The sequence below is a fragment of the Mus pahari genome, chromosome 2, assembly GCF_900095145.1.
Source record: "Mus pahari chromosome 2, PAHARI_EIJ_v1.1, whole genome shotgun sequence".
Lineage (NCBI taxonomy): Eukaryota > Metazoa > Chordata > Mammalia > Rodentia > Muridae > Mus > Mus pahari.
The window spans coordinates 16724838-16742246 of NC_034591.1; the positions used below are offsets into that span (position 1 = coordinate 16724838).

The 17409-nt window shown below is 38.7% G+C and overlaps 1 protein-coding gene across 2 annotated transcripts in view; it reads right to left on the reverse strand.

The window, feature by feature from the left end:
* Positions 1-17409, reverse strand: part of Reln (reelin) — a 447612-nt gene that overhangs the window by 183341 nt on the left and 246862 nt on the right. For both annotated transcript variants that reach the window (XM_021190313.1, XM_021190312.1), the window contains exons 11-12: positions 14698-14843; positions 1378-1529 (exon numbers count right to left, since the gene is read on the reverse strand). In XM_021190313.1, the coding sequence (XP_021045972.1) occupies positions 1378-1529; positions 14698-14843 (298 nt within the window). The remainder of the gene's footprint in view (positions 1-1377; positions 1530-14697; positions 14844-17409) is intronic.

Here is a 17409-nt window from a genome sequence, read left to right on the forward strand (position 1 = left end):
GGCTTACTTTTTACTGAATGGAGTTCCTTTTATCTAGGAGAGTGTATTTCTTTGGGCTTACTAAAATACATCTTCCCAAATAGTCAATACTATTTTAATTCATTAGTTAATAAGCAATTTTGTTACAGAAAGAATTAAAGATGACTTAATGTCCTATATAAGCTCTACATAAAGGAATTAATACACTGATGATTTAATCCTTTATAGATGCATGGAGATGGGAGGATTTAATATTGAAATTCTAATTTCAAATAAATTTTATCAAGAAGGTAAAGCTGGAAAAACAATCCAGAGAAGTTATTACAACTTTATGTTTTGCTCATGCTTTCTAGGGGTCACTTTTAATGAAGTGAGAGATGGTTTGACTACCACTTAAAGGAAATGAAGTCTAGATATTTAAATGCGCAAACTATTTTAGAGTAAGTATAGATGCCCTGAACTTAATGATTACATCACTTTAGACCTATAACTCCCTGTTTTATATGCTTTCAGCCACAATAGTTTTGAGATCTATCTCATGCAACCCTGAGCTGTAGAACTGTCAAGAAGCTGAGCCAGGCAAGTGAACAATATCTCTGAGTCATAGGCTGGGGAAGCTGTCCTGATGACCTGACTTCTTGGTGACTAAGTTCCTGTTCCATTTCCAGATCTTGCCTGTGATTTTCCATTTCATAAGGAAGGCATGTGACAGGAATGATATCAGGGACAGAATATGTCACTGTGCTCATGTTGACCAGTGAGACAAATCTGGCAGGCCACAAATGTCAAGCTCCTAGTTTATCTATGGATATTTTTCCATCTTACGTATTTGATTTAACTTTGTATCCTTTGTATATATTTTATGACCACTTTATGTGCTTTTAAAACTTATTAGAAAATAGGGATTATTATAAAACATTAGACTACTATAAACCACCACCCCCTGCTTCCCCAATGGCAGAGTTGTGTAATAAGATATCCATGGAAATGAACAACTTACCTGGATGAGAGGTGAGGTGACAGACTATGGACAAAAGCATTTTGCTTCTTTCCCATTGTCTTATTTTTAAAATTACAACAATTCTTCCTTCCATTTCCTTCCTCCAAACCTTCCCACTTAACCCTCCCCACACTCCTTCAAACTTATCACCTTTCCCCCTAATTGTTATTACATGCAACATTGCCACAATGACCAAGGAAGAGAGGTAAGAGGAAGACATTGTGGCATTTTGTCTTTGGGCCTTGCATGGCCTTTCTCTACAAGACGGCATCAACAAGGCTTGCCTGAGGCAGGATGAGTTGCACAGATCTTTGCCTCTGACTTCAGTAATTTTCATTTTATGTGGTAAAGAATAAGCAGTATTATTTACACAGGGAAAGGCAGTGGCTTGTACCTACCCATAACGAAGTAGAACCTCAGGTTGCCATAACCAGTTGTATCCATGTAGGGGGTGCATAGCTTCCTCTCCCCGTCTTTGAGGAACACCAGTGATAGTCCTGATTCTACGGTTCCACATTCTGCACCAACTACTGCTCCTAAGATATCCCATCTACAAAAAAGGGAAGGATCTAAGAGTTAGAACACTAAATCCAACCTTGTATGGAGTAGCATTTTATTTAGTGATGGATAATTCTGAAGTAAAGATGTGATACCACAGACTTCGGGCAATGAATAAACCTTAAACACACTGTTCAGTCACACTTCTACTGCTGTAAGCTTTAGGAAATGAGTATTTGCTTTTGTCTCTTCTGTGTCGAGAGCCACATTCAGGAAATAGAAAGTATTTATTCTTTTTTAATGGTCTGAAAATGTCATACAAGGGTATAGTGCATATTGAGCATTCTTTCTACTCCAATTGATCCTCCTACCCCACACATAAAATGTTTATTCTTAAAAGTACTTATAGTAGAGTTGAAGAGTCAAATTAACACTAAAGCAAGAGTGAACCAGGGAGGTTAGTATTATAAATGCTTTTATGGTGGCTTTATATTAAGGATATAGTATATGTGTAATTATTATATATGTATATTATAATGAAAAGCTGTAAGAGCCAGAAAGAGTAGAACAAATTTTCATAAAGAAGCTGAGATTTAAGCTGGATCTTTTCAGGCAGGTGCTTGGATGTATAGAGAGAATTAAAACATCTCACTTCTATTTAGTGCCAGCTCATGTGCTAGATCCTTTTCTAGGGACTTCGAATACTAACCTAGTTTCAACCCCACAGAAACTCTATAAGACAGTAAGCACATCTTGATTTTGACTGGATACTGAGATACACAGATGTTAAGGATGGCCAACAAAGGACAGGCACTATATTCAAAACTATGTAGCTGGACCCTAGAGCATGTCCCTTCCTTTAGTAATATATTGGATTTGGGATCGATAAATCATATAAGAATAGGCTGAGAACTGGGTATAGCCCTAGCACAATTACAGCACAGATGTCACTAGGTCTTCATAAGAGTGTGTGCTGGAGAAGAGTAGAAAATACATTCGAATGGTACACTGGAAGACAAGGTTCAGAAGAAGGAGTTTAGATCCTAGTCCATAGACACATAGGGTGATTTTTTTTTCAAATATGAAAATGTGATTATGTCTCTGTTTTGCTTAAGTACATTCCGGGGCTCCCCACTGCTGTCTGGACAAATTGTAAACTCCTACCCTAATCGGTCTGACCCAAGAACCCATTTCACATCTCACCTCTGTGGATGTTCCATGTCTCTGCCTTGTATCAAGCACCCTTGCTATTTAATAGGAATTTAAAGTCTCTATAATAACCTCCGTCAGGCCTCCATGCCTTTACCACTGTCTCCTAAACAAACCCAGAGACATTCTCTAACATGTCCTCTACAGAACGTTCCCTAGACTTCCTCATTCTGCATGGATAGTTCCCCTGAGACGGTCTCATTACATCTCATATTTGATCTTTTGTGATACCATCTCCTAAATATGTATTTTGATTATTTCTTTATGTGCTTTTCTTCATACCTGGCATACTAACTCCTAAGGAAGTTTCCTTATTTTTATGTTTTTATACCTTGATCAGTGCCTAATACCTAGCAGGAGCCTGATAATGATGGAGATAATAAAGAATTCAATACCAAAAGAATGTTTGAAGCATAATTCGATGCGTTGCCTGGACCATCCTTACTTTCTTCTGCCTTTGATCGTCTTGTCTTTGCCTCATGATGTGAGAATTTTTACTCTCTTGCCTCTCTTAGCCCTGGCCCCTCTCATCCTTCAGATCAGTGATCTGTTCATTCTTAAATTCCCCATGTCTAATCTTAATGCCTGGTACCACAATGACTTTGATTTGAGGGCCACTTCAAGCTCTTTTAAATTTGGAGACTGATGGTCCAGTTTTTGTTTGTTTGTTTGTTTGTTTGTTTGTTTGTTTGTTTGTTTTTGGTTTTTGCCAAAAGATCATCACTAAACCATCTGCCCACGTAGACCCAGCCATGCATGGACCCCTGGCCATCAGCTTCTCCGTCAACTTTGGCTCTGGGTGAGAGCCTTCTGTTCACATTTTCAAGATTCGCAGGCTTAGACGAGTGGGCGGATACAGCATTTGCACTTCTCTGCTCCCAAATGACTCTCCCTTGCCCTTCTCCTCCTCCTTTCAACTTTGTCTGAGGAATTCCTTAAGCAGAAAATTTAAAATATACCTTTGGCTCTAATAGAAGCCAAGAGACCCTTCAGGAGAATGACCAAAAGCTTGTCGTAGACTTTTAGGCCATTTCCACTTTTCTGGCTATTACTAGAGATGCTGCATGGAAGGGCCAGTGTTAAATGTTTATATACACATGGGGTGGAGCTCCACTAGCAGGTTCTTTTTACTGATGCCTATGAGAGATATGGGATCCAGTCCTATACAGAATATATTTTATTAGTGCATTGGCTTTTCCTCTTTTGCATCTGCAATGCTATAACCTTTGTGTACCTTTCAATAATTGAAAAAGCAGCACAATATTCTGTGTTCTGGGCTCTCACAATCTTTCAGCTGAGAAAATGTGTAAGGATATATATATATATATATATATATATATATATATATATATATATTCTTGTATGTGTATGTCTGTTTATGTATAAGAAGAATTATTGGGTAATACTTCACTAATCTTCACACTTATAAAGTTATGTGCCATTAGGAGGATGTAAAATTCCTGTTTCTATCTAAGCTTGTCCCATCATCTGATTTTGTCAGCTTTTAAACTTTAGCCTGGCAGCTGGGAAGGAGATATTATCTCACTTTTGCATCCCCATGACTACTAATGATGGAGATATCATTCATGCTCAGGCAGGCCAGCTCCCTTACTGTTCTCAGGGTTGCTTCTCTCTCTTGTCTATTGCCCATTAGCATCTCAGTCTTGCCTCATTTCCTTGTGAGTGGAAATCCATATTTTTTCAGGACACTAATTCTTCTTGGGTATATGTATTTTATTTATGTCTTAGTTGTATTAAAAATTTTAATAAATGGGTCTGGGAAGAAAGTAATTGTCATGTATGCAGGTGGAGCAGAGTGCAGATGCATGCGGTCCCAGTGCCCACATAAAAACTGGGCAGGTGTGGAAGCCAACCTGTAATTCTCATGCTTAGGAGGGGAGGGAGGAGCTCCTGGGGCAAGCTGGCCAGAGGGACTTGCTACCTTGAGGTCTCTGGGTTCACTAAGAAACTCTGATTCAGTAAAATAGTAGAAAGCAATCTGGCCTCCACACACCATGTGTGCACATGTGCACATGTTTTATACACATGACCCCACACATAAGCATACACGTACATCACACATATATGCTCATGTGAAAAAGTTTTAACAGTATAAGTAATCTTTTATTTCAGCTTGCATCATTCATTCTATTTAATGAATCCTTGACCCAAGGTCACAGAGATACATTCCCTTATACTTTCTGTTTAAAGTTTAAATTTTACTTTTCACATTTACATAAATGTAATTTATTTGAAATTCATTTGAAGGTGAGGAATAAAGCTGAGGTCCAACTTTCTTTTCATATATAGCTAACAAGCTGTTCCAGCTCCATTAACAATTCTGTCCCAAAATGACTAAAATGCCACTTAGTCATGTAATGTTCTCCTCTATGTCTCTCTCTCAAACTAAAGTATATTATAATTATGTTATTATATACTATATATTAATTACATATAATTCCATATTATATAAAACATTGATTATTTAGATATACATTATATAATAAAACATACAAATTATTATATATAACAATGTAGTAATTAGTCAACATAAAATAATATATTAATATATATTAAAATACATATTATTAAAAGTAGTCAATTTTGTAAATCACAAGGCTACTAGTTATTGAATATTAATGGCTCTCTTAGGGTATAACATGTTGCCATCTTGAAAATTATAACGTTTTTCAATCATAATTCCTCCCATCAACACTTCTGAGATGTAGAAAACATATCTAGGTAATATATTTAAGTTGCACCCTCATCTCTCCACAGAGGAACACCAGTTTCATTATATTCTATAAGGGAAACAAATTGCTGGAACTCTGTAGACGTCTATCAAATGACAGCCATCTCAGATACAATGTGGAAGCATCCTAGTGAAAAAGAATGTGCGACCTTACTCCTTCACAGCATTCCCCCAGTGTGGTTGACTGACACCTTCTGCTCCCAAAACAAAGACCACTAAGAGAGGTGATTTCACTGACATCAAACACACACACTGTACAACTGCAGTACCACACACTGGCAACAGACTCGGAAAGTAACAGCGGAATTATTTAAAAGTGCATTACATCACTTGACAAAGTAACACAGGCTTGTAATCCCAGAGCTTGGGAGTCAAAGGCCTGAGGAGGACGTCTGGGCTACACAGTAAATTCTAAGCTAGCCTTGGCTACATAGTGAGACTTGTGTCAAAAATCAAGCAACAACAGAAAATTATGTATAATTATACATGTAACTTTAGGGACTTTATGGTTTATTTTATGAGAAGCTTAATCTCGTACCTTGTGGATGGTTTTAAATATTCATTGGGTATTTAGATACTCATTTCTCTAAGTACTTATTTTTGGTCCTTTATTATTCACATAACAACATGTCAAAAATGGAGAAGTGGGGTGCATGTGTTGAGCAGTTTGCTTGAGGCTAACGGTCAATTTTGTTCTACAATGGAGTCTGTTTCTTAGTTTGTGGTTATCATTATAGTTATACTTCGAACCATGCCAGGATGACTCATGTAACTCTTTGGGCTTATTTACTGACCGTGTGTGCATGCCTGCCATGACACACATGTGTGGAAGTCCAAAGACAGATCATGTGAGCTCTCTGGGGATTAAACTCAGGTTGTCAGTCAAGGTATCACATGATGCTGAGCCATCTTGCTGGCCCCATTCAATTTTATAACAGACTTAAATCTTAGGAAACCTCCCCCACCTTCTTCCCGTCCTTCTTCCTTCTCTGCGTGTGTTAACAGATTATGTCAATCATTCACAGCACACAAGTAACTTTTCGAAATAGCTCTTGATGATAATGGTTCACTTGTAAATTAAGCAGGAGCTTCATGTGATGTATACGTGAAGACTCCACACTGCTTCATTGGTCTTTTACATGCTCCACTTATCCCAATTAAACCACTCAGCCTGCCAATCCACATAGCAAGTTTAAGTTATAAATGATGCAGATGATAACTCTGTTTAGATATATGGTGTGCTTTAGAGTATTTTTAAATGAGAAGTTGAATTGGAAAGGATGGAACTGTCACAGACTGAGAGAACTTTCCATTAGTGTGAGAGAAGTATTCAATAGCTACTTTCTCTTAACTATCAGTCGTAAATTAATTTCTTTTCTCTTAGCTACTTTCTCTTAGCTATCCGTTATAAATTAATTACTTTTCTAGGATAATCTACATGAGTTAGTTTTGCAACTTTGACCACAAATAATGCTATAATTCAGATTGTATATAGACTTTCAATTTTTATTTTAAGCCCAACTTCTCTAATTTGCTTTAAATTAGTTTTTATCCCTCTTACTAAAAACAGCTGTTAGACAATATGAACTAACCAGCACCCCCAGAGCTCGTGTCTCTAGCTGCATATGTAGCAGAAGATGGCCTAGTCAGCCATCATTGGGAAGAGAGGCCCCCCTTGTTCTTGCAAACTTTAAATGCCCCAGTACAGGGGAACATCAGGGCCAAGAAGGAGTAGTGGGTGGGGGAGGGTATAGGGGACTTTGGGGATAGCATTTAAAATGTAAATGAAGTAAATACCTAATAAAAATTGAAAAAAAAAACAGTTGTTAGATAGCAAAAGTGAAATAAATCTCTTTGATACCCAAATATTTATAATCAAATGGCATGGGCAGTTCTGCCTACTTTGAACAGAAAGATGAAGGAAGCCATGTGCTTTTCTCAGGTTTTATGAATAAAACCTTTCATAAAAGTTTGTTGCTCTGAATAGATTATCTGCATTTAAAAAAAAATTTATCATTTTTTCCTGAGTTTGTACAAACCAGCTCAAGGGTGCTGGAGGGCAAAGGCTATGGAGGGATGTGGAGCTGTGTCAGCTACCCAAGCCTTCAGGGAGAGAGCCTCCGCTCCCTGCGCTTGTCTCCACTTGTGTGGTCTCCAAACTGTGGTCATTTCTAGTTAAGAAATGACATAGTCCTGACTTTCTCCCATTGAAATAATTACATGAAATGGAATTATAACGAAACCTACGAGAGAGTCCAGCAGAGCCACCTGAGGAGTTGTACCATTTTAGCAGTTTCTTGGATGGCATGGCAAGTTCCTTCAACAGGACTATTGATTCTCTGTGCTTTAAATGGCTTCCCCTGAGGAAATGCAGTTCTGTTCCATGTGAACCGCATCTGAAGGAACATCTGCCTAGGGGTGAGCTCTCTACCACATACCAATTTATATTTACTCCTTTATGACTAATTATAAAATAAAAAGCCCTATCTTATTTATTATAAATATATTCATATCTATTATTTATTACAAATAGAGAGAGATGGTGTTGAAGGAAAGAAAACAAGTTTCCAATCAATAAAATGCCCCAAGACAACTTTGTACTTCTGAAACACTAAGGTCACAATAATATTTAATTTATAGCTTTAAAATAAGACTGTCTTTGTGTGTCACAAAGAAACATGGTCTAGGTAGCAAAAGCAGTCTGAAGCGGTTTCTTAGCTGGATGGGTAATGGCCGTGTCAGCTCTCCTAGGACGCCTTCTTAGCATTAACTGTCTTAATCAGTTCACGCCCAGGTAATTACTAGAACGATAGAGTTTCTGGAGGGAAGGTTGTCAACTGAAATTACACAATGCACATATATGTGTTAAGTATTCATATGTATCCTTTTATCATTTAGAAATTTGTCATTCATAAATACTTAAGTCCACAAGAATGCTTGTTACGGTGTTCCTCATCTACAGCAGGGGTTAGTTAAAAAGCTGGTATGTGATCTTTTTTTTTTTTGAAATGATTAATATCGTTATCAGTTAAGAGACTTTTCTAATGTGTTGCTATGTTTTGTCAAAGTTGAGTGGAGATGTAACAGAATGTGGTTTCCATGATGCCTTTTGGTAAGTGAACAGGAAAGTCTCTAAAGAGCATTTGCCAAGGTTTTAACAGCAAGAAATGGGGATCCACAGGGAACTGTGAATTCTGACCCCACATGCCTGTTTTGGCAAGCAAAAACTTCAGAGAAAAGCAAAGGAAAAGAAGAAACAGCGCTGGTTTTAAACTCAGACTAAAAAATTCAAATGATTTCATTATAGGCTGGTAAATAGTAGTTTAATATGTCAATCAGATGTTTCCCTACCAATATTGCATACAGAACAGTAAAGGAATGGAACATTTCATATTGTGTATGAAAATTTGCTTTCCTCTTCAGGCTAGATTAAACCACCCACAGACAGAAATGTTAGGCGTGCTCTAGGACACAGAACAAAGGCTGGTTCAAAGAGTCTGTATTTACCAAATCTATATGCTTCTTAAACCTCATATGAGTTTGCAGAGATGGAAAACGTTTATTTCATTGGTAAGGCCCGTTTGGGATCCAGCCTCTGATATTTAATGAGGGATGTGGCACTGGTGGAGACCCTTCCACCTTCATTTATATTCATGAGCTTTATCTGTAGTAGGGGTCCTCTGAAGTCTAGCAAGGTGTGTGCTTTCTTGCCTTTCCGTCTTATGGATTTCTCCCCCTGTCCTTCAGTCATCGGAGGGAGGAAGTGAGGAGCCCTGGCTGGAGGCTTCCCTGCATACCCTGCATCCAGAGACTCTCCTCTTCACCAATTTCCCATGTTTCCTCACATTTAATTTTATTCCAGGTTTTTATTATATGCCCCATGTTTTAAGCATACCCGTCTGGAATAACCCTGATATGGAATGCTGGTTTCACTTGGGTAGAAGACACTCAGTTTTCTCACTGCACAACACTAACAGCCTAGACTGGAGGCTGCTTAGCAGCCCGCACACACTAACTGGGACACTCCAGAGTCTCAGTAAATTAGCCTCAATTTCTCCTTTAAAGCACAACACCATTCTGTTTGTCTTAAAATAAGATAAAATGTGGTTCAAAAGATTTTTTAAAAACTACAAGAGTGTTTTATTTTTATTTTATTTTTTTTGTAGAATTACTAGACTAACAATCATGGCTGATATGGTATGTAACATGTTATTACTGAAACAATCAAGTGTGTGGAGACTCTCAGCAGAAAGAAAATCTGTGTTTTATCTCTCTGTGTCTCTTACACTGCTAGAGTTTCTATTCAATTTTAGCACATTTTTTAGACATTTTAAAATTAGTGTCAGTTTTTAAAAAAAAATCTAAAGCAATTCTATTGTCATGAAAGTAATATTCAGATGCAGACCAAATTAAGGACAGGGAGAAGGGAGCAGTGCTCTCTAACATCATGTCATCGGGACCTGTCTGAGCATCTTGTATGTCTTTAAAACATATTTTAATATGTTTAATTGTTTATGCATCATGTATGCAATTTCTCTTGGTTGGTTACTAAATGGTACAACTACTACTGATGACGCCACATACTTTGGTTGAATGGCATAGAGGGATCAGTCTCAACGTGACAGAGAAACTCCTTCCTTGTTGACTTGCTTTTATAGTGTTGGGTTATCAAGATCTAATCCAGTCTAGACCCTGAATGCTGTAATACCATACTGCCATACTGATGTAAGAGCGGCAACATCGAGGATGAGTGTAGCCAACACCTCTCTTGATGAGATTTAAGGTCTGCTGCATATAAAGGAATTTAAGCTTGGTACTGTAAACATGGTTAAAACCCATGATTATGGAACCCATAGGCCCGTGGTGAGAGGAGAAAACTGTTGATGTTTTGATAGTCATGTTGTTAAACTGTGTTCTGCATGCTGTTTTAAGGTTAAAAATAGCACATTTCCAATATATAAAAAACATACTTGCATCCCCCATGTGTGTGCAGGCTGTGAGTTCATACATGTACACATGTACCTGTGCATGCATGTGCATACGTGTAGGCTGGGTCACACTTGAGTGTTACTTCTCAGGAGTGACTCTGGGTTTTTCACTGAGACCTGGAGCTTACTGATGGTCAAGGGTGACTCATTAGCAAGCTCCAGGGATCCTCCAGTTTTCAACCTTTCTCTTCCAACACTGGGGTCACAAGTGTGTGCCACCATGTCTGGCTTTTAAACATGGGCGTTGGGGAGAAATCACAGGCCTTCATGCATATATGGCAAGCACTTTATCAACTGAGCCACCATCCCAAGATTCTAAATTCTTCTGTGTTATATATGATAAAGGACTCGAGATTAAAATATCCAGTTTACTAATTTACTTTTGAACTAGGCATATATTTATAATTGAGGGAAATACAGTAAATTTGTTTCAACCATCATATATATATATTTTCTCATCTCTAATTTTTTCCTTATAAATCTCTTCTGGTTTCACAAATGCCATATGCTCTCTTGTTCCTCTGAGGATAACAGATATGCTTCTGAGATTGTCTGTATTCACTCATTCTGACATTTCATCTAAACTTTTAGTTCTTTAGATGAATGATTTTATTTAACGTTGATTTTTTTAAAGAAACCATGTTTGGATATCCTATATTATTTGTTGAAACTACTAGCTATACTTGAGTTGTTAGTGTAAAAATGCCAGCTGCCCGGTAGGTTAGGCGCCGTGGGTGAGGACTGTCACCGTGGGTGAGGACTGCTCGGAAGCTCAGTTCCAGATGTCCACATTTGTTGCTGCTTTCTGGAGGCAGGAGCCTGGGTTTGAAGTCACTCACCAGTCCCTACAGCTGTGACTCGGAGCTACACCCTAACCCAGGACCCATACCTGGAGCAAAGCTGGGGTGCCACATTGGATGTGTCTTACTCAAGGTGAATTTGACCTGTAGTTGCCCCCCCCCCCCGGCTTCTCAGATCCCAGGCTCCTGCTCATCCCTGTAGCCTCTGTCCCCCCAAGTCTTTCATAATTTCTGGCCCTCTTAGAGAGATATCTTACTATTTTCTCACTCAACAGAGATTTACTTGCTCATTTTCTGTAATTTTCAAAGACTTGGAACAAGGATTTGGGCCAGGTGGTGAAGACAGGGACCATGTTATATTGATTAAAAATTTTAATAGTCATTAATTTGCAGATTTCCACTTTGTCATAGATATACTGTCATGGATAACAATAAGATATCTTGAAAAGGTATTTAAATAGTAAGGGCACAAGGCATATATCCAAATTCCATTTCACAGCAACCTGCCATTCTCCCTAGCCCTTTCTCTCCTGGCCTTAGCTGGGAGAGATATTATAGCTGCTAATTAAATGATGCGAGTGTAAGGTTAAGCCGAAGTTCAGAAAGGCTCACATAAATTATCAATGTACCTATTAGAGCATCCCCCCCCTGAAGTAACAGATGTGTCTTCTTTAGAAAAAAACCCAACGTCCCCCTCCAAGAAAAAAACCTTTAACATTCTACTTAAAACAAAACAAAACAAAACAAAAAAACAAACAAAAAACCCATCAGCACTAGATAGCCCAGTCATGTGCAAGACTCACATGATCACGATATGCAAGGCTCACCCACTCATGATGTGCAAGATTCACAATCCTGGGACAGCCCAGTGATGGGCAAGGCTCACATGCCCTGGGACAGCCCAGTGATGGGCAAGGCTCACATGCCCTGGGACAGCCCGGTGATGGGCAAGGCTCTCATGCCCACATCTTTCTGATGTGAGATCAAATGTTTCGATTCTAGTATGAAAACACAGGCAGCTGGGGAAGTGGTTTCCGAAAACATTGTCTTGGATTTTCTTTCCACCCTGGTTATTCACACAAAGTAGTTTGAACATATTATTAGGGCAGCCTGTTCTTTAACTCTCTTTAATTCCTATGGAAGGAAAACAGGTGAAAGGGATGAACATGTATCTATGCTAAATATTTAATTAGGATATTTTCCTAAAGTTTTAGAATGTAACCGATTCAGGCACTCTGTAATACACAGAAGATTTACGAGCTACCTGTTGCCTCCAGCAGGGAACCCTTTAATGGTAAATCATTCCTGGATAGTTGTGATTGAAGGGAAGACTGAGACAAACACGCTGTGACTTGACAAAGAAGGGACGTCCCAAGTGTTCATAACCAATGCTTTTCTTTGTCACCTCTCATGCTACATATAAGATGCTCCATACAGTTTGACTTTGTGAAAAGATTTTTTTTTTCCTGAAGCTCTAATAAAGATAACTTTATCAGTATTCTTTACTAGACCAATAAAAGCAGCATCTGGCACTGAATTAAACCATCATTTCAGCCTAGATGCAGAAAAGCTGAGTCTTTTTCTCATGGTCCTTTCTCATGGTAAGTGGCTTCTTTTGCTTGCTTGTGAGGATGCTTCTGGTTTTAGTCAAAAACTCTCTGACAACATTAGCATTTCATTAGAGTGAAATGCCTGATCTGTAATCAGAACATATGTATGTGTATGTGTATATATTTACATACATTATAAATCTATATTTATATTGTTTATACATATAGGTTTATATATAAATCTATCATATAAATATATATACAAAATATTATGTATAAATACATATTTAGATATTTATAAAATAGTATATGAAAATATAAATATATGTTATATACATAAATAGCTATTACATTTTCTAAAGTAGGTTGGTTTCTTTAAGTATCAAATCAGTTCCTGTTCCATTTTTTCCTTTTATTCTGTTACTATGATAAAAATACCCTGACAGGAAGCAATGTAGGGAAGAGAAGGTTTACCTGGTTATAATCCAGGTCACAGGCCGTCATTCAGGGAAGTTAAGGCAGAAACTCAAGCAACTGGCCACACCACATCTCAGTCAGGACCAGAGGCAAACAAAGGCATGCACGCCTCCTTGTTTACCCACAGCTAGCTTGCTCTGCTCTTACAATGTTCCAGACCTCTGCCAGGGAATGAGCTATCTACCATAGGTCACAATTTTCTATATCAATGAACAGTCAAGACAACTCCCCCACGGACATGCCCATAGGCCAAGCTGCTGTAAACATCCAGCTCCTTACATATTTAACTTAAAAGGACAGTCCTGGTGAGAGCTAGAAACTTTCTAGAATTTCTTTCTATAAATATTGTTTGCTTCACTGATTGGAACTTTTTTCGTTTTGAGCTTTTTGTCTTAATTTAGGACCTTCTTACACAGCCCAGGCTGGCTTGGAACTCAGGATTCTTCTTCCTCACACTCCTAATCCCTTTAAACTCCAAGTCTCTCTCCCTCTCTCTGTCTGCATGCACACGCATCTGGTGTGTGTGTGTGTGTGTGTGTGTGTGTGTGTGTGTGTGTCCATGCGCGAGCACATACATGTGTGTGGAGGTATGAATGCAGCATGGTCACATACAGAAGTCAGTGGTCAATCTAGGGTGTCCGGCCTCATGCTGTCCTGTTGGAGGCAGGGGCTCTGCTGTTTTCCTGCTTTACATGCTAGTGGAGTGTCCAGGGCTTTTTCAGTCTTTGTTTCCCATCCCCCACCCCACCCTAGAAGTCCTGGGACTTGATTCGAACTCTGTATGGGTAGCTTTTATGTGGTTCTGAGGATCCAAACTCTGGTCCTCACACTTTCATGATGAGCGTTTTTATCTGAGTTATATCCCCAGACAAACTGGGACCTGTGAAAGTACTACTCACCTAGGACCTGATCACAGGCATTCAGGTCCTAGAACAAGGCAGACAGAAGAAAACTTACAGCAAACACAGAGCGCCCCTAGTGCTTCAGGTCTCCCACCCTCCAACCTCAGTCCCAACTATCTCCTTTACATATCTCCCAAGGATAAATTGTATTCCCTAAATAGCCTTTTATGGATCAAAACCACATTTCGATGAAAATAAATCTCAGTCCCCAGGAGGAGAAAAGAAATCCCAGTCTAATAGGGGTGGAAAGATTTTGCATTCTAAATACCTAAAAAAAAAAAAAAAAAAAAAATTCCAAGTAAAAGCTAAATAATATGGGATATATATGAAGTCATGAAGTATTTATAATCACGATTTAAAAACTATCCATAAAAGCACCTGATGAAAACCTTTAGGGTAAGTGTCCCCCTTCTGGCTTGTCTGTGGCAGAAACCATCAGTGGGGATGTAAGCAAGCTTTTGCCATTTCTCGATATGCAGAAACCGTGCCTACTGGAACAAGGGTAGGCGGTCTCCACAGCATGGGAGATAACAATTACTTACCCCGTGGGCTGGCTCTCAAATTCTTCTGACCACTGCTCTTGAATATCCTCTGTAGAGAGATCTACATCCCGGGTGGTGGCAAAATTGAACTCGCTGCCTTCATTTCCATGGAAATAAATGGAGTTCCCATCTGACTGACAGCTATGCTGTAGACAAAATAGAGAGCATGGGGTGGCTGTTGAATTGGTTTTGTGTCTCTTTTACTCATGTATAATTAGAGTTTTCAGGGAAGTCATTACATTCTTCTTTCTCGATGGACTCGAAAATCAAAAGGGCTTGTTACCTCCTTTTTGCCTTGCTTAATTCAATTATAATTTCTTACTAACTTATTAAGTCATCACACAAAAGGAGTCAAGAGGGCATTTGAGCTTTGCCATTTCAGCCTTTAGTATGAGACAAGAGTGTTTTAATTGGAATAATATCCCATCGACACCACAGCCCTTGTTGTGAGACCTAAGTCTGATCATGACTTTTCGTGTTATTTCAATTCTCTAGTTGTAGGCTAAATCACAGTGACCTTTTCAATATTCCATACAGTTCTGACTTGCCATTCAAATCTTTCACAATTTGTCTGTAAATGGAGTATGAGTAGAACAGCTAGCTAATCAAAACACGGGATGCTGAAAAGGCCACAGTCACCTCTGCCAGGCCATATTCTCACAGCCAGATTTCAGCCAAAGTTTCTGACTAGATCTGAGAGGTGCATGACCATTTCAGTGAGAGGCCTGAGAATCACAAACTCTGCTACTCTCTGACAGAGCACTTGCAAGAGAAATGAAGCGTTTCTGGTGATTTATCTTTCAGCGTGTGTTTCTCAGCTTGACGTGAATGGTCAAAGACAAGATGGCAATCTGAATGTCTCCTCAAAATTAGAAGTTTTCATTATGGCTGTTTTCAGCAATAAATCGTAAGGGAAATGCTAACCTACTTAAGATCAAACATTGATTTAAGCTGTAATACTCTTAAAATGAGGTAGAAGTGGACAAACCCCCAACTGGACAAAAATACCCACTATGCCAGAGACATGACTGTTACACCAGGTCTCACCACAGTGCCTAACACAGTAGGTATTCAAAGACATTTTAAACAGTTCAATGTGGGAAAGAATTAATGCAATGGCTATGTTTTGTTTTGTTTATTTTTTTCCTTTTTAAAGTTAAAGAAAACCATACGTGTGGGACTGGAGAGATGGCTCAGTGGTTAAGAGCATTGACTGCTTTTCCAGAGGTCCTGAGTTCAATTCCCAGCAACCAAAAGGTGGCTCACAACCATCTGTAATGGGATCTAATGCCCTCTTCTAGTGTGTCTGAAGACAGCNACAGTGTACTCATAAAAGTAAAATAAATACATAAATCTAAAAAAAACATGAATTATACATGTGAATGTGGGTATGCGTGTACCAGGGCATGTATGTAGAGGTCAGAGGGCAACCTCAAGTATCATTCCTTGCCTTCCACATGATCTGTTTTTCATGCTAGATAGCCCACAAGCACCCAAGCATTCTTAGTTTCCCAAATTCTTGCTAAGGGCTAGAGTTGTGAGCTGTGATTGAGTAGCTGCTGGCCACACATGAGGCATTAGATTCAATTCTCATAGTAACCACACAACACAAACCCTAAGTCTAGTTTAGTTGAGAAATGTCAAATATCAGATGTAGGGCCCAATGGTAGGCAGCGTATTTGTGTACGAAAGTATGTAAGAGGTGTTCAGAATTGCCTCTAGGAGAGCCTAGACAAGCAGACTTTGCAGCACAGGATCATAAGAAGATCCCCTTACAGTGCTAAGACATATGCACGTCTTCTGGGCTGTCATCGTTTTAGATAATACTCAGCATGTGGCATGTGCTGACTGCTTGAGATGTTTCTTCACATGCAGTGAATACAGATTATTCATGGATATTAAACTGAACTCATTTTATGTGATATGCACAGGCATATTGATCAAAAGGTAAAACTTAGCTCCTTTCACAGTAAATAAGAACTGTCAATAGATGATAAATTTTAAAGATTTCTTCAAGAGGCCCCTTGGTCTTGCAAACTTTATATGACCCAGCACAGGGGAATGCCAGGGCCAAGAAGTGGGAGTGGGCGGGTAGGGGAGCAGGGGCGCGGGGAGGGTATAGGGAACTTTTGCAATAGCATTTGAAATGTAAATAAAGAAAATATCTAATAACAAACAAACAAAAACAAACAAAAGATTTCTTCACCATGCCCACCTGAGAGAGAACCAATACTAACAAGAACAGTAAGGGTCATTTTTCTAAAACAACCCACTGAGTTTTAGTTATGGGCCTTCATGATTTCCTTGCAGTCAGAAGCCTGACCAACTCTGGCCTGTGGATATCCGAACCTAGTGCAGACTCAGACATCAACAGGAATGGCAATAATCCCAGGAAGTGGCACACAAAATACCTGTATACGTCATTTACGTTATAATTTGAATGAGATTTTTGTACAGCTAAAGAATGGATCACCTAATAGCCTTTGTCATTTCTGGCCAGACATTTATTTAATAATTTAAATGTTGGTTTCATTTACTTCATGAATTTTTGTTAATAATTTAAACTCTAGGTAATTCTTTTCTGCCCTTCCAAACCTTATCATTAATATATATTTGAAGCTTACCTGAGACAGATCTTTATAAAACATAAAGTCATTATAAAATCTGGTAGCTTACCGCTAACTCCTATCACAGAGTAAACTGGCTTAACAG